The sequence below is a fragment of the Cervus canadensis genome, chromosome 11 (assembly GCF_019320065.1).
Source record: "Cervus canadensis isolate Bull #8, Minnesota chromosome 11, ASM1932006v1, whole genome shotgun sequence".
In the NCBI taxonomy this organism is placed as follows: Eukaryota; Metazoa; Chordata; class Mammalia; order Artiodactyla; family Cervidae; genus Cervus; species Cervus canadensis.
In genome coordinates, this window is record NC_057396.1 from 71,099,994 (window position 1) to 71,121,869 (window position 21,876).

Below are 21,876 nucleotides of genomic sequence, written 5' to 3' on the forward strand. Positions count from 1 at the left end.
AGGGCTGCGGAGGCCGCCCGCCCGCGCACAGCTCTCGGGGGTGCCGCGAAGGGCCAACTAACGCCAGCTCTTTCCCCCGCGTGCAACAGGGTGCTGAGGTGGAGGCCGCACCGGAGCTCGCGGCAGCACAGGGCCAAGGAGCCAGGGGCCTTTGGCTGTCAGAGGAGAGACAAGCTGGAGGCCCCGCAGACAGTGCCCCCCACTTCGGCACCAACGCCCTGCCTGTGTCAGTGGGAGCCCAGAGAGTGAGGCCAGGGGCCTGCGCGGGCAGGGGGGCAGGATCCAGAGAGGACGCTCCTCCACTCAGACCACCAGAGGCCCAGGGCCCCGTTGGGACTTTATTCAACACCACTTTGTTTCAATACAAACAGTCCAGAAAGAAGTCACGTCCCTTTGGGGGAGGGGTGCTGGGAACAGTGGTCTGCGGTGCTCGGGAGCCCAGCCCCCGTCACAGGTGGGGGGCCCAGGCTGCTGGCGGCAGGGGCAGGTGGCACCAAGGATGGCACAGTGCGTGGCCCGCGGCCGAGACCTGCCACTCCATAGGCGCCGCGAGCTCTCCGTGCGGGTGCTGCCCAGGGTCCCGAGGCCAGGATGGTGCAAAGGAAAGCCGCTTCCATCCCGCACATCCTCTGCTTCCTTGGCCAGCACTACGCTCACAGCATCCAGAGCGGAGCTCCGGGCAGAGCAGACCCACCACGGCCACCAAGCAGGGGAAGAAGGGACAGAGTCTCCAAGGGACCGCAGTCCACCACGGATGGCACAGAAGGACTCGCACACACCCAGGAGCAGGAGGAGTCCTCCGAGCGATCGCTGCAGAAAGGGTCAGCAAGACAGAAGGTCACTCGGGCCTCTAGTCCGATCCCAAATGAAAGCTTTGGGTACCAGGCCCAGTTTCTAGCCCTTAGCAAGGCCCGGGCAGAGGCCCTTCCCGCGCCCTGCCCTCTCGGTGCCGAAGAGGCCACAGGAACAGCAGCAGCACGTCCACAGCCTCCCTGGGGGCTGATCCACAGCAGAACTCTTTCCAGACCTCCCTGCTGGTTCGAGCCGGGGAGGATCCTACAGCCGGCAAAACAGCCTTACACTTTTCCCTCTCCCTCCTCAGGGAAGGCCTGGAGCCAGAGTAAGCCATCCTGAGGGAATGCCCTCCCCCAGGGTGGCAGGCCAAGTGAGCAGCAGCGTGGGGGCAGGACTGCTGAGTGGAGCACACGGGGGGTGTGCAGGGAGGGGAGTGAGGGACCCGGTCTCCAGGCGGAGGTCAGGGCTGCTCCTGCCCCTTCCTCACCCGAGCTCCTCACAGGCCACCCCACTCACACCACAGGCATAAAGTAACAATTCCTCCCCAGTTTCCACAAGGCAAGCACCCCAGGCTGAGGAATCATGAGGTTTCTGCTACTGCCACCACCGAAAGTCTGAGATACGGAGCCTGGGTCAGTAAGAACCATAGCGATCCTGGGGATGATGGAAAGAAAAAAAACAAGTCAGAGTCTCTAACCTACAGCAGCTTCCCAGCAAGGAGGGAAGCTTCCCAGCAGCTTCCCAGCGAGCAGCTTCCCCCAACACACCCCAAAGGACTGGGGGGTTGCGGGGAGGGGTGAGTGAGGGAATCAAGCACCCATCTCACCCAGGCAGAGACTGTCTCCTATTTACTGTGACCTAGGAAAGGGGGTGTGGTCAGATCCCCAGGGGGAAGCCCTGCCTGATCGCACAGAAGCTGGAGAGGGAGGAGAACTAGAGTGGGGGAAGATCAGTGTAGACACGACACCATCTCAGGGAGAGGCCCAGCCCCAGGGCCCAGCTTAGAGGAAGGAAGCTGTCCTCCAAGAAGAGAAAAGGCACCCTCTCGGGCTGAGGCCACCCTGCAGCTGAGTATGGACATGGTAGAGAAGGCCACCTTCTCAGCACTACCCTCCAGTCTCCTCCCACCCCAGGTCACGCGGTGCAGCCTCACCTGCAAAGAATTCATCACACCATTGGCCAGCACGGCCATCTTCCCAGCCACAGACTTGACACCCTGCTTAAACTGGGCGATGTCAGCCGTGGGCAGCACATTCCCCAGGGACACACTGCCTGTAAGAGGAGGGAGGGGGTGACCCAGCGCCCACAGGAAGCCCTTGCCAGCCCCCAGTGCCCTCCCACTTGGCCGGCAGGCCCTCCCGGTGCCTGCCCCGGCCCCGGGCCCACCTGCTCCGTGTGCACCATCCACGTCCCCGAAGAGGTCTGACGAGCTGATGGCGCTGCTGCCCGAGAGCTGCTGCAGCCGGGACCTGGCTTCATACTGTGGCGGGGAAAAGGGGAGGTCTGCGGCTCTCTGTGCCACTGACCCAGCCAAGCCACCCGGGTGCTAAAACCCAAACAGCAGGGCAGACAGTCCACTTCTGCCTGCTGCCTCCAGGCTCAGGGTGGACCACCTCACCTCAGTATCCACCTCCCGCCCGAAGAACATGTCAGAGGAGATGGCTTTGGCTCCTGCAAATTTCTGACGTGCTTCGCTCGACTCCAGGCCTGAACTCCGGCTCTCCACCTCCCTCCGGTTGGTGACTCTGAGGAGTGGACACGGGACAATGGCTCTGACTCTCCCCACTGCCTCCAGGGAAGTGTCCCTGGAGCACTGCTACCCTGCGACAAGCCGAGGCCTCCCGGCGGTGCTCCCCACAGTCCCGCCTGACTGCAGCTCTAGACCTGGGGCCCTCTCTCCTCCACACTGAAGCCACGACACAGAGAACTTCCATTCCCTTCCCTAGGCAGCATGGAAACAGGGTTTGGAGGGGCCAAGGCTTCTGCCCCAAACCACTAGGATGATCCAGTTCTCAGTCTGCCTGGACTTACACCTCCTCTCTTGGTGTAATTATGAGTATCACCCTTTTACCCCCAAAAGCATCTCGGTCTGGCTGAGAAGGTGTAAGGTCACCGCCACCTGACCCTGACACACACAGAGCTCGGTGTTTGTCAGTTTCATTTAACCGTAAGGTGGCCCTGGGAAGTTATGAGTTATGTCCCCATCTTCCTAATGGATTATTTGCAGATATCTATCAGTTAATCATTACCCAGATCAACATGGAATATGCTTCTAAAAAATTCCTAGATGAGAGCCAGAGACACATAATTGTCGGGAGGTTGGGAACCGAAGCATAAAATCAGGCCCCTCCTGGCAGAAATGGACTTCAAGCACAGCAGGCTAGTTAAGCCTTCTGAGACACGAGAGCAGAGCTCAAACCCAGGCCGGCTTCCTGCACTCTCCAGTCTGGTAGCCACTAGTGGCTATCCAAATTTATTTAAGTTAAAAAACTCAGTCCCTCCATTAACACTAGGCACTCCCGCAGGACTCGGGAGCCGCATGTGTGGCGGCCACCATGCCGGCCAGCGCAGCTACAGAGTACTGCCACCAGCACGGGCGTCCTAGAGGACGGTCCTCCACCTTTCTGAAACGGGCCGGATGCTGGAGATGGTCACTTCCGGCTCCTTCTCATCCATCCTGTCCACACCCCAGGCAGCATCTGTATCCCAGCGGGAACCGAAACTCTCCCCCAAGGAGAAGGGGTTGTCCTTGTACCTAGGGAGACAGTAGAGGGGCTCAGAGAAGCTGGGTGAGGAGCACGGCAGCCAAGCCTGCACCCCAACAACAGCCTTACTTTGGAGGCCCAGAGGCGAAGGTACCAACGTCGTCAAATAAGTCCAGCTGCGAGCGGGAGGACTTGGCACTCACTGGGGTTTCCTGCTCGATCACCTGCATCTCGGACAGCACCGAGTGGGAGACAGAGCTGTGGAGAGAGGCCGGGCCGGGGCGGGACAGCAGGGTGGGCATCCGTGTCGCCGCACAAGAGAAGACGCCCAGCTGTGGGCAGAAACCCGCTTCTCCCTCACTGAGCACCACCCAGAACCTTCTTCCCCTCCCTGCGCCCAGGGCTGGGCAAGGCCCAGCAGGGAGTGCTAGACCCTGTGCGGAGCTGGAGCGCACCTCCCCTGTCAACCCATCAGCCTCGTCTTCTCCAAGCAGGGTTTCCCGGGCCAACGGCCGCTTGCCTAATCTCAGTGATACTGTGCGCCAAACAGTACTGCTTTCTGTCCTCGGCTTGCTGTACCATAAGCCGCATCCTGCACCATGCGGGACACAGACAAACGGAGAGGAAGAGATGGAAAATGCCCCAGAACCAGGAAAACGAGTCTAATGGCATCACAGGATGAGTTCTTAATTAACCCATGCTTTTCTTGTTTTTTAAAGAACAAAGCATTTCAAACTAGAGTCTGGCCTTACGCACTAAGACCCGAATCTGCTATCTGGTTTCCTAAGGAGAAGAGGCACTGAATTTGGCAGGCAGTACCAACTCGCGATGCCTCTCTTCCCTGCTGTGTTAAAACTCCACAGAGGCATTTTAAGGATTAGTTTCATTTAAATAAATTCATTAAGATCTACAGCTTTTGGCTGGCAGAACTCTACAGAGTGACTATTTTGCAACAGAGTTTTAAACAGGGTAGGCTAGGTTTAAATAAGATTCTACTGCATACAAAAAATTAAAAAAATTAAGTATAGCCTTTAACCCAGTAATTTCTGTGACCAAAACAGGGACGAGGAAGAGACGCAACCTGGAGTAAATTTTGTTTTCCTGATTAGCTGTGGGTCACACTAGTAAGACACAGACTGAAAGGGAATAATTGAAATCTAACTCACCACACCCTGAAAGATTAAGTAGAAATACCCAGCTTTATCTTTTACCTGAGGAACACAGTATAATGGCTACAAATGCTGAATATGAAAGAGTTCTATGTTCAAAATCTAGTTGGACCAATTACTAGTATTTTGGGCTTCAAGCAAGTTGCTTAACTGCTCTGAGTCTCAATTTTCTCATTTGTAAAAAGGGATAATAATACCTCCTGCATAGGACTTGTGTTTACATAAAGCCACTGGCGAAGCTCACACCCTGGAGAGGAGCAGGCACCACTTAGCACAAGCTCACCATAGCCAGGGTTTCTCACTCTGGCACTGCCAGATATGCTGATTTTTAAAAGAGATTAAAAAAATCTAATATTACTGAAATCTCCAAATGCTAACTCTCAGTGTAAAGCAAACAAAACGCCTAGGAGAACTGGTGAACAGCTGTTTCTGTTTAAGAAAACCACAGCAACCCAAACCCAGTGGTCCTGAAACAGGAAGGGCACCACCCAACCAGGGGCATCTGAGAGTCCGGGAGTATTTCCAGGTGTTACAGGAGCTGTCAGCACTAACAGCCTTTAGAGGGCAGGGGTCAGAATACTGAAAGCCCTGTGATTCCTGGGAAGATCCTGAGAAATAAAGAACTGTCCTGCCATCCAAAGAGCCGTCAGCGCCCTCATGAAGAAACACAACCCTGGTCTCTCAGACGGTCGAAAGAGCACCTGATCCTGTGTTTTGACTCGTCAAACAAATACTTGGCGAGCACAAACCTACCACATGCCAAGCACTATACTAGGCGCTTGAAGACAATAAGGCCATCTATTAGCCTCAGAGGAAGACTGAGCTGAGAATACTAGGAAGAACCTCCAGGGGTTCCCCGGAGAACAATGGCATTTCCCTGCCGCACCCCAAAGCTGAACCTCACCTTCGGGACACCAGTCCCATGCCCAACCTCTCGGCCTGCTCTCGCTTCTTCCCTTCCAGGTTCTGCAGCTTCTTCTCCTCCTTCTTACGGTCAATCTGGAGCTCCTGGTAGGCCAGACGCATGGAGGCAACCCTTCGAGGGGACAAGCGTGCCAGAGTTCAGCAGACATCCTGACCTGTCCTGCCCGCCCAACCCCACGTAAGCCGGGGCCTCTCTGGCAGACACGCACATGGACTCCTCGGCCTGCTTCTTGGCATCAGCCGCCTGCTGTTCACGGAGCTTCTCTGCCACCTGGGCCTGCCGCTCAATCTCGCTGAAACTCTGGCTACTCACCTTCTGGGCCCCTAGGCCCTTCTTGGCACCCAGCTGGGAAGAGAATCATGTGATGAGAGTTTTGCCAACCACAATGTCCTCTGTCCCCTCCTCCCCTCCCTGGCATGGAGGGGACACCCCCAAGGAAAGGGCTCCTTCTTAAAGTTTAGTGTTTAAAAACAAAAAAAAAAAATAGGAGCCCACCCGCATGGTGGAGAGGGAGAAAAGTGGTTCTGCCTGGAGGCAGGCATGAGGCGGCCCACACAACCCCAGTGGAGGTCTAATGCTGCCAGGCCCGGGATGAGCCAAGCACTTAGGCACACAGTCTCGCTGACTCCTCCTAAGAGTCCTTAAAGATAGGCCTCTTGACAGCCCTTTCACAGCTGAGCCGCAGAGAAGCTACGCACCTTTACCAAAGTCATACGGTCATTTACCAAAGTGGTCGGATCTGACCCAGCCCCTAACCACCCTGCCATACTGCCTCTCCCCACCTACCCCCTTCTTCACTGCTGCTGGCTTCTTCTTGCCAATGAGGGAGGTTTTCGGTTCTGTGTGAGGAAGAGGGTGGGGCATGAGCAGAGACAAAGGGACATCAGAGGCGGCAGCTCGGTCCCCGCCATGCAGCTTCCTGGCAAGAGCTTCTATGAAGAACAGCTTCAGGCAAAGAAACGCACAGCTGCCACCACCAGCTCCAGCCAATGGTGTCAGGATGTCCAAGCCAAGACAGACACGGTTAGGGGCGGTTACTGACTCCCAGCACATGACGTAAGGACCCAGACCTGAAGCACCAGAGACAAAGGCCCTGACCCCACACACAGACTGCCAGGCCGGGGCGGCACCACACACCAGCCTCCGGCATGCAAGGGGCTCCCGAAGCAGCAGGAGGTTACCTCTGGCAGGAAGAACCCCTTTAGGTGACAGATACATGGACTCTGGAGAGAAACAGATTCGTGGCTAACAGCAGGCCCTACCCCAGAGCCTCCATACAGCTCCCAAGCCCAGAGGCCTCTACAGAGCCTCACACCAGACCCAGGCCACACCAGCCTTCTCACAGGATCGTGACGGTCACTCTGATGGTTTCCGGTCCCAACCCCCAAAGGCCAACAAAACAAACCAGGGCAGCAAATGGATCGTTCACCCTGAATTAAGTCTGAAGGACATCAAGAAGACAGAAAAGAGCTGAAAGGCCAGGGACTGGCTAGGAAAGGGCCGCGTCGCCTCTAGCCGTTAACAGCTCAGAGCTGTCCCCATGTTATGGAATGGACCAGAGAGGCCAGTCTTGCACCAGCCTCCAGGGCTAGGTGTCCAGCCTCATACCGGCCAGACCCAGGCCCACACGCTGAGGCAGACCCCAGGCCTGGGACACCATCCGCCAAGGGCCTGCTCTGAAGTCCCTTCGGTCAACGCTGCAGCCACAGCTTCAATCTCAGGCCCCACTCCAGAGAGACAAGAAGTTCGGTCTCCTGGGACCTCAGTCCACACAGGCAGCAGCAGATCTGAAAAGAACCCCCATGGCCCACCCGCTCCCAAGACACCCCACTCCTGCCAGCTGGTATACTGACCCAGAGAGGCTTTGGGTGAGGTGCCAAGCAGGTCCATGTTGGGGCCATGCTCCGGCTCTGTGAATGCAATGGTGGAAATTAGGTGTGACACTCAAAAACTTCCTATGAGCTGCTCTTAAAAGTGACAGCACTGCTTTCCTCAGCTTTCTGAGGCCACCAAATAGAGAAGAAATTCCTACCACTTTCCCTAGGGGACTTAAGTGACTCCCAACCCACCCAGAGATACACAAGACTCCTCGCTTCCATTCCCTCGGTCAGGTGTCCCACTCCTCTGCCCCAAGCCCTTTGCCAAGACCAGGGTGCACGGCTGGAACATGGGCTGAACTCACGTGCCAGACCACTGCTCTCTGCAGACGGGGCTGGCTGCTGGGTCTCTGATGGGTCGGTGGCTGGTACATTCCAGGCAGGGGGCTGAAAGAACCAGATGACAGAAGCCTCAATGAGCCATTCCTGCTGGCAAAGAGCACCAAGTACCTTGGGGGTACAAGGCCCTACTCCAAGCCCGTGAGGAAAAGAAACTGGAGGTTAGCAAGTAAAATTATAGTTGCTGTTCACCATGGAGGGCTTTCCCAGTGGCTCAGACATTAAAGAATCAGCCTACAATGTGGGAGACCTGGGTGTGATCCCTGGGTTGGGAAGATCCCCAGAGGAGGACATGGCAACCCACTCCAGTATTCTTGCCTGGAGAATCTCCATGGAGAGAGAAGCCTTGTGGGGGCAACAGTCCATGGGGTTGCAAAGAGTTGGACACAACTGAGCGACTAAGCACAATGGAAGAAAGCAAAACAAAACTACACCCATCACCACCTCTTCACTACTTACTTACACCCAAAACCCATTCCCCTAATCGAATAACCACCAACAACCAATGGGCACTCACCATGTGCCAGGTACAAGTCTTAGGGGCTTTTCACATATAAATACGTTTAATTATCACAACAAACCTATGTGATAAATAGTTCTCCATCTTAGAGACTGAGGTTTTAACACATTAGGTATCTTACCCCACACTAGAAAAGCCAAGCAGAGAAGCAGGGATCCAAACAAAGTCTGACTTGAGCACCCAGCACCAACAGAGGGAAACCTCCAGGGGTGGGATGCTTGGGAGGAAATCCTTTCACATAAGGAAAGAATCCAGAAAAAGTTATTTGGGTTCCTGATATCTCTTGAGCCTTCAAGTATCTTCTCATCCTCCCTAGCACCCCACTTTATAGGGTTCTGTTCCTAAGGAGGGCCACACTGCACCCCTATTCATGGAAGGAGGAAAAAGCCAGCTTTACCCAGCAGTGGGCCCCACACATTCCCCGTAGGGGATATCACACCAAGGTGATCAGGATCCATGCCCGTGACTGTGGGCCTCGGCCTCGGTAAGTAAACCACCTGTCAGGAACAACTGTGGGAAACATTCCTGTGGGCACTCACTTGAGTATGTTCCAAGAAGAAATCGGACTCCTTTTTCTCTGGGGAGTGACTGGGAGCAGTACTCACACTGTCTATCCAAAGCTAGAAAGGAGAAGACACCACTGAAACACAGGACTCTGAATATGCCCACTCCCCCCCACGACCCCAGCCCCAGGGAACAGGCACTCACATCAGTGCCATGCCGAGCCAGGGCCGCGCTCCCCAGCTGCCGGATCTTCTCTCGGTACATCTGGGCAGCTCGACTATTATACTTAGTGTTGGCATCATTGGCTGTGCATCCATGTTGGCGGAAAAAGGCTATCTGGTGAGCCAAGAAGTGAGAACATGCTACAGGCGATTTTTCCCAGAGCAAAAGAGGCACCCCGACCCCCAACACACACACAACAGCCCCGTTATTACTCAAAGAGAATGATACACACTGCTGCCACCAGCAGTTTTTCACAAAGTTCCTCAGAAACTCCTGCAAGATAACACAGCCACCCATCCTGTAGGATGAATGTCTGAAGCCTAACCCTCACTCAACTCTGCCTGGGAACAGCATGATACACCCATCCTTCCTCCAGGCCGACAAGAGCCAGTCGACTGTGGAGGCCCCAACTCCATTGGCCTCTCCCCAAGAATGTCTGTCCCGGTTAGTTTGAATCCAAAGCCCCTTTGAGAAGAACAGTGACCAATGTCCAAGTTTAGAGAACAGCGTACAGAGCTGCCACAGACCAGAGAATCCTCTGAACAGAAACAGAGAGGGCCTCCAAGAAGTCACTGAGAGGTGAGTACCCGGACAGAAGAATGGGGGCAGGAGGATGGTAAGGAGGAGCTTTACCGCATTGGCATTCCCGCCGACCTGCATACACCGCAGCTGGAACCAGCTCCAGTTGGAATCCAACTCTGTGGACCTGTGTGCAAGGGCTGTGTGTCACCTACCAGCAGGTTCCAGGAGACGCTTCCCTGAGAGACCCACACCTGTCATTTGGCCTCGGGTTGCAGCAGGCACCCCAAAACCGTCCCCAGCCACCACCCTGTCTCCTCCACTCCACCCTGTCCGGGAGAGCTCTGCTCCACTCTCATGTAGTCAAAAGGGTACTAACTGTTTTCCAGATGCGAAAGGAAATGGAGGCTTCGACTCGGCCTTCCTCTTAAGGACAACCAGAGTCTCGCTCCAGCGTATCACCAACTAGATCAACTTAGGTAACTCTCCCCCCGAAACTAACATTTCGAGGGTCGAACATGACTACCAGTAAAGAGTTCTGACCCAGACGCGGACACGAACCGCCAGTGTAACAAGAGGCCCACACCAGCGGTTCCCTCCCGTGAGAGTCTGGCGAACACTAAACTCAGGGCGGTCCAAGTCCAGGCAGCCCACTCTCCCCTGCCGAGCACTCAGGTCCCGGCCAGCCGCGAGAAGACCCCACCTGATGAAGCTGAGATGGACGCCCAGGGAGCGATGCACCCCGGAGCAGTCAATGCACAGAAAAACACCGTACGTGATGCTGGCCCAACTCGGATTCTTGGCGCCACAGTCGAAGCAGGCCTGGGCAGAGAAGGAAATGAGAGAACGGTCAGGGGCCTCGAGTTGAGGCCGGGCGCTGACAACCCAGGAAGAGAAGCCCGCGCCGGCCCCTCCCCGTCCCTCAGACGCCAGGGGAGCCGGGGGAGACCCTCTCGGCCCGCCCGGGGCCCCGCACGCCTCCCTCTCCCGCACCTTGTTGGTCGGAATTGCGCGAAGCCTCTTAAAAAGCGTCTGGATCTCGGTTTTGCTCGGCTCGGCCGCCATTTTCTCTCCTTCCCAGAACAGCAGCGCGACCGACGGGTCCCGCCACCGGCCAATCCGCGGCCGCCAAGGCGGGTCAGCGGGCGGGCCTCAGCGGAGGCCGGCCCGCCGAGGGGCGGGGCGACCGGCCCGACGCGGACCAACGGGCGAGCGGCCGGCGGAGCGGGCGCCGTGACGTCAGGGGCCCGGGCTCCACGCGCGCGCGCCCGAGTTCTCGCCGCGCCGCGCCCGGGCCAATCCGCGGGCGGGGCGGGGCGACGGCTCGCCCTGTACAGGCCCAAACCGCGCCGCGCGCGCCCCGCCCCCCAGGGGGGCGGAGCCACCTCCCAGAAGCGTGTGGGCAGCGAGGCTCGGCCCTCGGCCTCGGATCAGGCCCGTTCCCGAACGGTGAGGAATGATTAACAGTCCCTACCAAACACTCGCGGTGCCGCCGGCCTGAATGGGAAGGTCAACTGGCCGGGCTCCCGCTCCGCTCAGAGCTCAACTCCAGACCTCCACCCATCCTCGGATGCCTCGCACCAAGTCTGATCACGAGTCCCCTACAGGACCCCAGGTTAGGTTAGGGTCCCGAGGTCCCAGAGCAGGTACCAAGCTGGCACACCTCCGCCCAACCCCCGCCCCGCAATATACTGAAGGCCCACGACCTCCCCACAGTGCCTCCCTCCAGATGCCCTCGGCCGCCTGGCAAGGGTGCAATAGCAAAAAAGATGCACAGAAGCTGTTTTTTTCTTCGAAGTTTAATACACACGAGAAGAAGCCACAAGAGTGCTGCTAGCCCAGAACTACACTCACCCCAAGCCAACCTCAGGAACCCTAAAACAGAGAGACCAGGAACTGGGTCCACAGCTCCCGGGGAGACTGGAGGACTCTTTGGGGAGGCCCAGGCACCCCTGAGCCTTTCGGTCACTTCCTGACCTCCCCATCTTCCCCTCATCCTAGACTCAGTTGGCCCTTCCCTACCAGTCCCTTCCCAGACACAAGGCCCCCACCCTCCCTGGGTCCCAGGACTTCCTCCCTCCTGGAGGGACAGAGCGGTCGCAGGGGGCAGGATGGTTCAGGGCCCTCAGGTCCAGCTGTCCAGACAAGCTGGGCTCTGACTCAGGGTGGAGAAACGTTGCATAAGGGCTGCCAAGGCAGGTCAGGCCCCCACACACTCCACGTAGTTGGCAGGGTACAGGCCAATCCGGCCACTCTGCAGCTGGCCCTGACACCAGCCCTGTTCATCCTCCTCGCTCATCTTCAGCAGCTCCTCCCCTGCGAGAAGGGGGATTGGTCACTGGCAATTGCCCGCCCCACTCCTGCAACTGGGTCAAGGACTAAGGGGGAGGGGGTAGTCCACAAACCCAGCTAGAAGAGACCAGGCTCAGGCAGAGAGAGGTCAAAGTCAGCCACTCCACCCCCACCCCCCACCCCCAGGCCCTGAATTCAGCAGTCAGGCCCCAGCTGGTGACTTTGAGAGGCAGGTGAGGGCTCCAAGCAGACACTCTGACTCCTGCGGGATGGACCCAGAGCAGCCTTTTTTTTTCCTTTTTTAATAGTTTTTTTAAAATATTTATCTGGCTGCACTGGGTCATAGAAGTCACATGCAATATCTTCGATCTGTGTTGCAGCGCGCATGCAGAATCATTCGTTATGGCATGCGAACTCTTAGCTGGATCTCGTTCCAGGGATCGAACCCCAGGCCCCCAGCACTGGCAGCATGGAATCTGAGCCACTGGACCAGCAGGGAGGTACCTAGAGCAGTCTTAAGCTCAGAGCACCGACCCTTGAGAACTGAGCATCTGGCTTCCCTTTCTCCACATTCCTGCTCAGACTAGTAAAGGGGCGAGGGAGACGGGCTGCAGCCTGCAAAGGACCAGGAGCAGGGCTCTAGGGTACCTGCTCGGAAGCTCAGCTCATCGGCTTCTTGCCCCGCGTAGTCATAGAGCGCCCGCACCCGCACGCCCGTGGCAGCCTTCGGGGGGTTTTCCTCATCTGACCACTCCTCCTCGTGTCTGCCACTAGAGCGGGGCGGGGGGGACAAGGGGGCAAGCTTGAGCAGGAGAGCCTGGGACTCAGGGCCAAGGGCTCCCCCCTGCAGGAGCCTGGGGAGAGGCAGGTGGGGGAAAAGCTGCAGGATTCTAGCCTGACTTCTGCCACAAATGCCTGCAAGCTCAGGCACACGTCCGGCCACGCAGAGCTGACACGGGCAGTACATGAGAGGGAGTGTGGGGAGCACCCGGCAGACCACCATATAAACTGGCATCTTTACAACTCAAAACACCAGCTTTGAACCCACTTCAGGTGTGAAGGGCATGAAGGGAAGAGAGAGAGGAAGGAGGAGGGCACAGCAGGGGGCAGAGCTGTGTCCTTCCCACAGCCTGGATCCTGGCTCTCACCGCGGGGACCCCGGGGACTGGGGCAGGGGTGTAGCGCCATCTCTGGTGGGTACGATGCTGGTTAGGGTAACCTCGTCAGGGCTCCGGCCACCCTTCTCCTTCCGGCTGATCGTCCTCTGTGTGTCCAAGGACCACTCCTGTGGGGACAGTGTTCAGGGCCGGGTTGGGCTGTAGGCTTGGTGGCAGCCAGAACCATCCAGATCACCTATACCTCCTCCATCCCAAACCCCAGCCTCCTGCCGGAGCGCCAGGATGAGCCCAGTGGGAGCCTACCCCATCTCTCAGCCCCAGCCTGCCAGGAACAGGTACCTCAAACTGGGGCCAGTTCATGGCCATGCCCGGCCCATGGGTGCTTCGCCACCAGCGCAGGTCCTCCTCGTCGCTGGCTGCCTCGATGCCCTGATGCAGGTCTCGGTGGAGTTCGTGGAACCTGTGCCCCGGGTATAACCCTCAGGCGGGGAAGCCCTGAGCCTCAATTCCCCACCCTACCCCCCCATGCACACCCTGCCCCGTCTCATTCAGCCCAGCCAGAGCCCAGAGGCGAAGGGAGAGAGCCAGCCTCACCCAGATCTCCAGGCCCACCCGGCAGGCCGTACCTCTCACTGCTGGAGAGATCCAGATGCTGGTGTAAGGTGAGCAGCATATCCTTGAAGAAGAGAAGCCGCTGGCGCTCGGCCGCCTGGCAGCTCTCAAAGGCCTGCTCCATGTCCTCCATGTAGCGTGGGGTGTAGCGGTGCAGCTCCGCCAGGGTCTGCTCATACTGGGTCTTCGTCTGGGTGGGGAGAGGAGGGGCTCTGGTGAGGACAAGACCTTCTTTCCCCACTCAGGACTCTGCTAGTCTTTCCTGCATACCTGCTGTGGGCTAGGCACCAGGGCCGGAAACCTGGCTCCTGCCTGAGAGGACCCCAGGAGCCTAACAAGGGAGGTGACATTCAGGCCCAGCGGCTTTAAGAGTCTGGTGGAGGGACTTCTCTGGTGGTCCAGTGGTTAAGAAGACGCTTTCCAACGCAGGGGACGTGGGTTCAATCCCTGGTTGGGGAACTAAGATCCCGCATATCTTAGGGAAACTAAGCCTGAGCACCACAACTTAAAACCCAACAAATAAATAATAAATTTTAAAAAATAGATTTTTTCAAATAAAAGAAAAAAAAAAAGGTGGTACATAGTGTGATACGGTTAACCTATGGGAGCAGAAAATGGCAGCCCCCACTCCAGTGTTCCCAAGGACAGAGGCGCCTGATGGACTAGTCCTTGGGGTCGCAAGGCAGACACGACGGACCTCACACGCACAGGCACACACACACATGGGGAGCCGTGGAAGAAATCGGAAAAGGCTTCCCAGAAGTGGAAACAGAGCAGCACCTCAGAGGACAGGGAGGCTCTGGATACGCTGAGCTGGAGGAAAAGCGCTCTGGCCGAGTGAGCAACATGAGAACTTGTCCCAGGGGGCACACGGAAAGGAAAGCAGCTGGGAAGGTCTCCTCAACTGCTAAGATTACCCCAGTGGCCCACACCACACCACTTCTTTCCTGCCTAAAGCATCCTCTTTCCCTGGTGCGTGCACACTGCGCCGCTCAGCCGTGTCTGACAATTTGCAGTTCCGTGGACAGTAGCCCGCCAGGCTCCTCTGTCTGTGGGATTTCCAAGGCAAGAATACTGGAGTGGGTTGCCATGCCCTCATCCAGGGTATCTTCCCTACCCAAGGATCAAACTCATGTCTCCACTGCATTGGTACTGGATTCTTTACTACTAAGGCCATTGGGATGCCCCATCTTTCTCGGGGTCCTATGTTACATGATAAGATGGAGAGCAGGGGGCAGGTGAAGACGAGAGCAATGCCGGGGGCTGGAAAAAGCACTCAGGGAGCCCTGAACTGGGCTGCCGGGTCCCTCAGCCTGTACCTTCTCCGCCTCCTTGGAGCAGCGCTCTGCCCGTTCCTGCAGCTTCCGCAGCTGCTCCTGGGACACGGCGCTGTCTGCCTTTGCATGGCTCTCCCGCGTCTGGGCGGTCTTCTCCTCCTTCCGGGCCGTGTGGTAGCTCTTCTTGGAAGCCTCAACCTGGCGCACACGCAGGGACCGTGCTGGACCCAGGACCCTGCGCCGCGGCCCCTTCCCGCCCCAGGCCGACCCAGGCAGGGGGCGGGCCTCTGCGGCCCCTCCTCCCTGCTGGTCTCACCTCCTTCAGCCTCTTGAGCCAGGGCTTCTGGGCCTTGCGGAAGCCGTCCTCGGCTGCCCGGCTCTCGCGGAAGCCGCCCAGCACAGGCCGGTGGAAGGCGCCCCGCTGCCAGGAGCGCACCCGCTCGCTGTCCTGGCCCTGCAGCTTCTCCCGCACCTCCAGGTGCAGCGCGCTCAGCCGCTCGGCCGCCGTGAAGAAGGCGTGCCAGGCCTTCTCCAGCGTGCCATACTGGGGGCCTGCGGGGAGGGGTGAGCTGGGGTTGGGCCCGGGCTGCTGGCAGCGAGCTCCCCCTCCCCAGCAGGGGCTTCTGGGTGCCAGGCATGGGGCAGAGATGCGAAGATGAACGACAAATGACGTCAGCTGCTGCTGACTGAACACCTACTGTGTGCCTGGACACACGGTCCCACTGAATGCTTGACTCATCCACCACCGTGAAGATGGCATCACCAACAACGTGGAACAAGTGAAAAGGCAGCCCAGAGAAGGGAAATTCGTTGCCCCGAGCATTCCAGCTACAGGTGGAGCTCAGATCCAAACCCAGGTGTGTGGTATAAATCACTACACTCTGTTGCCCCAGAGGGAAGAACTAGTGTCTGTCCCCAACGAAGGCAGCTTGTTTGGATAGAAGGAGCCCAAGGTCCAGAGCCGGAAAACCTGTGGGCAAGCGTTAACTCTTCTTAGCTGTGTGACGTCAGGCAAGTCAGTTGGCCTCTCTGAAGTATCCCGTTCTCCTCTAGCAAATAGTTAGAACAAGACCATCTCCATGATAGGGCTGTGGTTGGTTGGTTATAAGTCACATCTGACTCTTTGGCCACCCCATGGACTGTAGCCTACCCGGCTCCTCTGTCCATAGGATTTCTCAGGCAAGCGTACTGGAGCAGGTTGCCATTTCCTTCTCCAGGGCATCTTCCCGACCCAGGGATCCAACCCACATCTCCAGATTCCCTACCACTGAGCCACCAGGGAAGCTCACAGCGTTGTTAGAAATATCAGAATAACTCATATGAGGGTGCTTGGCAAACCCTAACAGCACAACTGTAAGAATAACCAAGAGGATCTTCTCTCTTTAAAGGGAAGGCGGACAGGGAAGCCTCCAACTTTCCACAGGAGGTGCAAAAAGAAACTGCCCTGCCTGGCTGCACACACCCCCCCCCACCCTGCCCCGCCTTGGCGGTCCTCTCCTCCCCACGGGGCCCGAGCACGGGCTCACCCTTCTCCACGGCACCCCTCCACTTGCGGGCCCAGTCGGCCAGCTGCTGGGCGTAGGCCTTCTCGATGCGGGCGCGCTCCTGGAAGCAGCTGATCAGGTCCCCGCAGAGCCGGTGCCCGTCCTCCACCCGCTGCACGGTCCGCCTATAGTTGCCAGCCTGCGCAGGAGAGGAGAAGCCTGGTGTCGCCCCAGGGGAGCCGCTCCCCCCACACCAGGGGCCAGGGCTGACACGAGGCTCCTCCTTGGGACAGGTGGCTGGGCCCAGAGAGGGGTGGGCATTTCAGCGCCACCCCCAAAGCTGGCACCCAGCTGCTCACCTCCCAGAAACTGCCCTCCAGGGCCTCCCCTCCAGCCTCTTCCTCTGGAGCCATGGTGTCCCCGCAGCACGGAATGGTGGCGGATTGGGGCTGCAGAGGGCAGAGGGGTAAGCAGGAAAGCCAGGCGCACTTCAGGGGCGAGGCAAAGAGCCTCTGCTACCCCTGGGTTCTGCCCTCCCCCACTGCCATCCCCACTCCCCAAGGAACTGTCAAGAGCCAGGACTCAGCAGGCAGGGGTCTGGAAGTCCCAGGAGGGGCCCGAAGAGGGCAAAGATGGTCGTTCCACGCCTCCTCCTCTTGCCCTGGCCTGCCCTCCCCACCAGCTCACTCCATGTACCTGGGCCTAGGGTTCACTCCGGAGACCTGGGTGTCCAACCCTCACAGCTGCCACCGTGATCCTGCCTCGACGCTAACAAGAGCAAAGCAGGGGGTGAGGGTGGGGCTGACCATGTCCAGGGCGGTGCCCAGCTCCCCCGATATAGCAACTGCTGTCAGAAGCGCCAGATTCCAGCCAGGAGAATGCCAGTCGGGTCACACGGTCCAGCCGGGGATTACATGGCAGGCGGGGGTGGGTAGTGGGCAGAGGGCCCCGCTGCCCCGACCGCAGATGAAATAAGGGAGGGCTCTGTGGCCTCTCCTGGAAAAAGGCGACCCCTCCCCAGACCCAGCCACGTCAGAGGGTACCCAGCCACACCCCAGGAGCTCCCGGCACTGGCCAGAGCAGACTGGGAGCCAGGAGGCCTGAGTCTTATCTTGGCCATGAAGCTTGAACAAGTGCATTATACTGTCGTCTCCTAAAGGGCCTCGGCTCCCTCCCAAGATGGAAATCCCGCCTTCTTCCCTGTTTTCGTGCCAACACTGGTAAAAGACTCAAGGCAGCGAACAAGACCTGTGAGGAGCCTGACAGTCACAAGGGACACTCATCCTGCTCCACGGCATCCCTGAGGTCCCACAGGATTCCGTGAATAATGAGTAACTCAGCCCCACCCTCCAAAAGCCCAGAGTCTGGGACAGCACGAGGTGTCAGACAGGTGATCAGCCAGTTACAACAGTGCAGCTCCAAGACTGTGGGGGAGGGCAAGGCAGATTCCAGCCCCAGAGCTCCCCCCGGGGGGCTAGAGGACCCAGAGGCACGCAGCCACTCCCTGCCTATCCCTGGGCAGGGTCTCAGCTGTCCCCAGCATCAACTCAAGCCCCTAGAAGGAAACCACTTCCTCCTCTGAGCAAACCCCAGGGACACAGCCAGGCCCAGGAGAACAGTGTGTTCATTGCCCCCAAAGCAGGGCTCTATGACAGTCCTCCCCCAAACTGACTGCCTCCCCACCCTTCAAAACTCAAGAGTGAGGGCTTCCCAGGTGGCTCAGTGGTAAAAAATCCACCTGCCAATGCAGGAGACTCAAGTTCATATCCCTGGGTGGGGAAGATCCCCTGGAGAAGGAAATGGCAACCCACTCCAGTGTTCTTGCCTGGGAAATTCCATGGACAGAGGAGCCTGGCAGGCTATAGTTCACGGGTCACAAAGAGTCAGACACAACTTAGCAACTAAACAAACAATACTTTAAATGGGTGAATTGTGTGGTATATGAAAATAAAGCTGTTATTAAAGAAAACCGAGTGAGGCATCTTCTCCAGGCACCCTCCCATTTCTCCATCCCCAATCTCCACCCCTCTCTCCAGGTGTATATCACATTGGGTATATATCTCCGGGTATATATCACATATCGCCTTGTGACGATATTGGCAGAGACTTCCTGAGGGTCCAGTTTGTGTTCCTCCAGACACTGGAGTTAATAGCTGAGTTTAAAACACAAACGACATCCACCTGAAGACCAGGAAATGCACGGGCTGTGGCAGCTTTGAGAAAGCATGGCCTGAGTGGGCTCTCTCAGCTCACAGCTGAGAGCTCAGGCCCAGGAGATGCCTGGGCCCAGAGAAGAAGGATGGAGCAGCCTGCCCCACCGGGGTCCTCAGCGCTTCCCCCTTGCCTCCTCTTGAGTCTGTCCCGTTTACCCAGAAAGGACCTGCCAACCAGATGGAGAGGAGCAGAGCTGCAGCTGTAAACCCCAGGGCCTCAAGAGCTGTCCCGGCCAGGCATCCAGGGCCAGGGGCCCCCTGCCTGCCCCAGCCTCCCGGCTCCGGCTCCCAGGAGAGCTGCCCCCCACCCGTTCCCTCTCTCTGGCCCCAGAACAGAGCGAGCTGTGTGTGCAGGGCTGGCACCGCTCCCTCCGGCCTCCCAGAGCAAACACGAGCCCAAGCCCCAGGCACAGCCAGCCCCACTGCCCCAGCCGGCCCCAGCAGTGGGGGGAATGGGCCTGTGCCTTGACCCCTGCTGAGGAGGGCCAGCACCCTGTGTCTCCCGACCCCGGCAGAGACCCCGCCTGGTCCCCAGAAGACGCTCCTGCCACGGCCAAGAGCTCGCGAAGCAGATCATGAACCTTCCCAGCCCAGGGAGCCAGCACCTAACTGGGCTTGGCAGGGTCTCCTCCTCACAGCGTCCTAAGCCAAGGTAGGGAGTCTCGGGGTTCAGGGAAGAACCCACTTTCCCGTAGGAGGCCGCTAGGTACCCCTGTCCCGAGTCCCAGGGCACGGCCCTGGGAGGGAGCCCTGCTGTCCTGCCCTTGCCCAGGCTCCGTCCTGAGTCACAGGCTGCGCCCAAGGACCTCTTCTCCCGGCAGCCCCTCCCGATCCGCCCGCGGATTTGACGGCACCAAGGCGGGCGGTCGACCGGTCCAGAGAGGGGTGCTCAGGCAAGAGCCACCGGAACCTGCAGCCAGGGAGGCCCCGAGGCTGGGGGAGGGGCGGCGCGGGGAAGGGGGAGGAGGCCGGGCCCGGGAGGGGCATAACAAAGGGGCACTTTTGGAAACCCGACCTGCCCCGCCTGAGGTGCCAGCTCCCCGATGACGCACTCCCAACCCGGAGCCCTCACACCAAACCTCCGAACCCAGGGGCCGCCGGTCTCTGGCCTCAAAACCCTTATGGACGGGCGCCCTACTTGCGGGCCGGGCGCTGCACACCTCGGAGCCGGTGGAGCCCACGAGGAGCGGCCGGGCCAGGCCTGGCCCTGGAGACTCCAGGACTTCTCGGCCAAACTCGCTGAACGCCGCCTCGGCGGGAGGTGGGGGCCCGCCGGTCACCGCTGAGGGGAGGGGGCGCGCCCTGCCTTGGCCCATGCCGCCGGCAACTCCAGATGGTGGCCCGGGACCGGCGGCCCCAGGAACTGGGACTCTTTGCTAAGGGCGAGGGGTCGCTGGGGAGCGAGGCCTCTGCTGGGGTCCCCGGGCGGTCGGGGGCCTTTGAGGGGCCCCATGAGATGGGGTGGCCCGCCAGCCCCGACGCCTCCCTACCTCCCCCGCAACACACCCCGCGGCAGGTCTGGGAAAGTGCCGGGCGCGCGGCGCCGCAAAAGGGTCCTCCCCCTCGGCGCGGCGGCAGCTCTTGCCGCGCTCACGCAAAGCGCTGCGACCCCGGGGCTCCCGGGGCCGGAGCCGATCCCACTGCAAACTTCAGGAGCGGGAGGAGGAGAGGGCGTGCTCTATCTAGCCGCGGCTCCCGCCACCACCTCCCCACCGTCCCCTCCCGGGCAGCACTCACCGCGTCCTCCCAGGGCGCCTCGGCGGGTGGGGGGTCCGGCCACGCTCCGACCCAAGTCCTGTCGCTCGCGGGCCCCGGCCGCCGCCTCCCGGAGCGCGCCGGGCCCTCCCCCCGGGAAGCCCAGCCCCCAGCCCCGCCCTCTCCTCGCGGCCGCGGGCCCCAACCCCACCGGCCAGCGGCGGGGCGCAGGAGCTGCCCCCATCGCGCCGACCCGCGCGGCTCCCGGGGCGCGGGCCGTGGGGTCTCGGTTCCCGCCCGAGGAGCACCAAGGCCGCCTATCCAGGGTGGTGGCGCTATAAGGAGTCTGATTTCGGCTTTGCCCCTCCCCGGCCTCGGCAGAACCTGGGAGAGCCGTGGAAGCGGGAAGGAGTCTGGCCTGCACCGGCTCCCTTTGGAGGGAGGCCGGGGAGGTGCTACACTGCCTTACTCTTCTTGCTGAGCACAGCTTTCTTAAAAGTTAGAAGTTAACTTAGACGTTAACTCTGGAGAGGCTCATAACCATCCCATTGTAAGCATTAGGACTCCCATTGTATAGATGCAGAAACTGAGGCTCAGAGACCTTTAGCACCTTGTACAAGATCTGTCGTCGGGCAGGGCCGGGACTCCAAAGCCTTGCCTTTTCCTTGCACAGCCCTCCTAGCCAGTGTGATCGCCCATTCTGAGGACTGGGTCCGACACGCTGTGGAGGTGGGGCAGAAAGTCATGAGCTCCTCCCCCCCACGTGTTCTTATTCCCAGATTTTGTACCACGGTTCATTCTTAAATCTCTTCGCCCCTCCACCCCCTTTGTTAGTAGATCTTTCCAGATCGCCAGGATGCCACTCCCCCCCCGCCCCTTCTTAATAAACCCCTGCTTCCTCACTCCCTTGCCCCGCACCCTGGGATTTTTCGGAGCCTGCCTGTCGGTTATTTATATCCACTGGAGCGGTCCAAGAATGTTCTGAGTCTGACCTAATCGCCACCTGCTCGGTCTCCCGGCCCCTCCCGCTTCCTCCTGGGCCCGGTGACCCGGCGGCCGTGCCCTCCGCCTGGCAGGCAAGAGGGGGCGCAGGTCTGCGCGGTCCGACGCCGGGGGCGCTCGGAGGGTCTGGACCGCGCAAATTGCTCTGGGCGGCAAACCCTCCCGCGCTCTCGGAGGAGTGCGCCCCCAGGGGACGGCGTGCGCGCTGGGAAGCAGAGAGCCAAGCTGTTCTCTCCCCAGCACGTCCTCTCGGTCCCCACGCCCCCGCCCCCACCCCTACTCCCCGAGGAGTGTGAGTCCGTGTGCACGGATTTTTAAACGACAGCTTTAAAAATAGCAAAATTATGTAGTTTCTAAATCCGGGAGGAATCACGGACGCGTTCTCTGCGCAGATAAATCCGCTCATAAAATGAAAAGGGGGCTTGCAGAGAATGAACGGGGAGAATCTCAAACGGGCATCTAAGCCGCTGAGGACTGACTGGCCCTGCAGTCCCCGTGGGAGGGTGAAACCGCCTGTGGGGCACCCTAGACAAGACGCGTTCGGCCCCTCGCATCTGAGTAGTGGGTCCTCGCCTGGGCGCTCGCAGGGTGTGAACCCAGCAGGATGT

At 59.1% G+C, this 21,876-nt stretch overlaps 3 protein-coding genes across 7 annotated transcripts in view; 1 reads left to right on the plus strand and 2 right to left on the minus strand.

Moving 5' to 3' along the window:
• Positions 1–1,557, plus strand: part of C11H11orf49 (chromosome 11 C11orf49 homolog) — a 202,280-nt gene extending 200,723 nt beyond the window's left edge. For 2 of the 3 annotated variants that reach the window (XM_043482468.1, XM_043482469.1), the window contains one exon: positions 90–1,557. In XM_043482468.1, the coding sequence (XP_043338403.1) occupies positions 90–854 (765 nt within the window). In that variant the 3' untranslated portion in view covers positions 855–1,557. The remainder of the gene's footprint in view (positions 1–89) is intronic. The other variant, XM_043482471.1, reaches the window with a different exon arrangement.
• Positions 313–10,720, minus strand: ARFGAP2 (ADP ribosylation factor GTPase activating protein 2). 2 transcript variants are annotated; one of them, XM_043482465.1, is made up of 17 exons: positions 10,569–10,720; positions 10,279–10,397; positions 9,690–9,762; positions 9,039–9,170; positions 8,870–8,950; positions 7,777–7,858; positions 7,448–7,504; positions 6,776–6,817; positions 6,381–6,433; positions 5,803–5,939; positions 5,574–5,705; positions 3,630–3,758; positions 3,416–3,550; positions 2,414–2,540; positions 2,182–2,275; positions 1,949–2,067; positions 313–1,449 (listed from the first exon to the last, which is right to left on the minus strand). In XM_043482465.1, the coding sequence occupies exons 1-17, from the start codon at positions 10,638–10,640 to the stop codon at positions 1,429–1,431; spliced, it is 1,605 nt and encodes a 534-aa protein (XP_043338400.1). In that variant the 5' UTR covers positions 10,641–10,720; the 3' UTR covers positions 313–1,428. The 2 variants fall into 2 exon arrangements, with proteins under 2 accessions (XP_043338400.1, XP_043338402.1); XM_043482467.1 differs by lacking the exon at positions 6,776–6,817.
• Positions 10,721–11,356: 636 nt separating this feature from the next.
• On the minus strand, positions 11,357–20,464 carry PACSIN3 (protein kinase C and casein kinase substrate in neurons 3). 2 transcript variants are annotated; one of them, XM_043482845.1, is made up of 11 exons: positions 20,309–20,459; positions 17,055–17,126; positions 16,718–16,807; positions 16,401–16,557; positions 15,191–15,426; positions 14,917–15,072; positions 13,612–13,787; positions 13,325–13,445; positions 13,016–13,152; positions 12,516–12,637; positions 11,357–11,891 (listed from the first exon to the last, which is right to left on the minus strand). In XM_043482845.1, the coding sequence occupies exons 3-11, from the start codon at positions 16,769–16,771 to the stop codon at positions 11,776–11,778; spliced, it is 1,275 nt and encodes a 424-aa protein (XP_043338780.1). In that variant the 5' UTR covers positions 16,772–16,807; positions 17,055–17,126; positions 20,309–20,459; the 3' UTR covers positions 11,357–11,775. The 2 variants fall into 2 exon arrangements, with proteins under 2 accessions (XP_043338780.1, XP_043338781.1); XM_043482846.1 differs by lacking the exon at positions 17,055–17,126 and having other exon boundaries at positions 20,309–20,464.
• Positions 20,465–21,876: the final 1,412 nt, after the last annotated feature.

Coding starts and splice junctions, on each gene's coding strand:
- ARFGAP2 (XM_043482465.1), bottom strand. CDS start 10,640: ATGGCGGCCGAGCCGAGCAAAACCGAGATCCAGACGCTTTTTAAGAGG. Junction 2,541..3,415: donor ATCCGGCCCGTTTCAGAAAG/GTGGAGGACCGT, acceptor TCCACTCCTCAG/AGTCACCAACCGGAGGGAGG. Junction 1,450..1,948: donor GTGTGATGAATTCTTTGCAG/GTGAGGCTGCAC, acceptor CATCATCCCCAG/GATCGCTATGGTTCTTACTG.
- PACSIN3 (XM_043482846.1), bottom strand. CDS start 16,771: ATGGCTCCAGAGGAAGAGGCTGGAGGGGAGGCCCTGGAGGGCAGTTTC. Junction 13,446..13,611: donor GATCTCTCCAGCAGTGAGAG/GTACGGCCTGCC, acceptor CCCGGGGCACAG/GTTCCACGAACTCCACCGAG. Junction 12,638..13,015: donor CAGTCCCCGGGGTCCCCGCG/GTGAGAGCCAGG, acceptor GCCCCGCTCTAG/TGGCAGACACGAGGAGGAGT.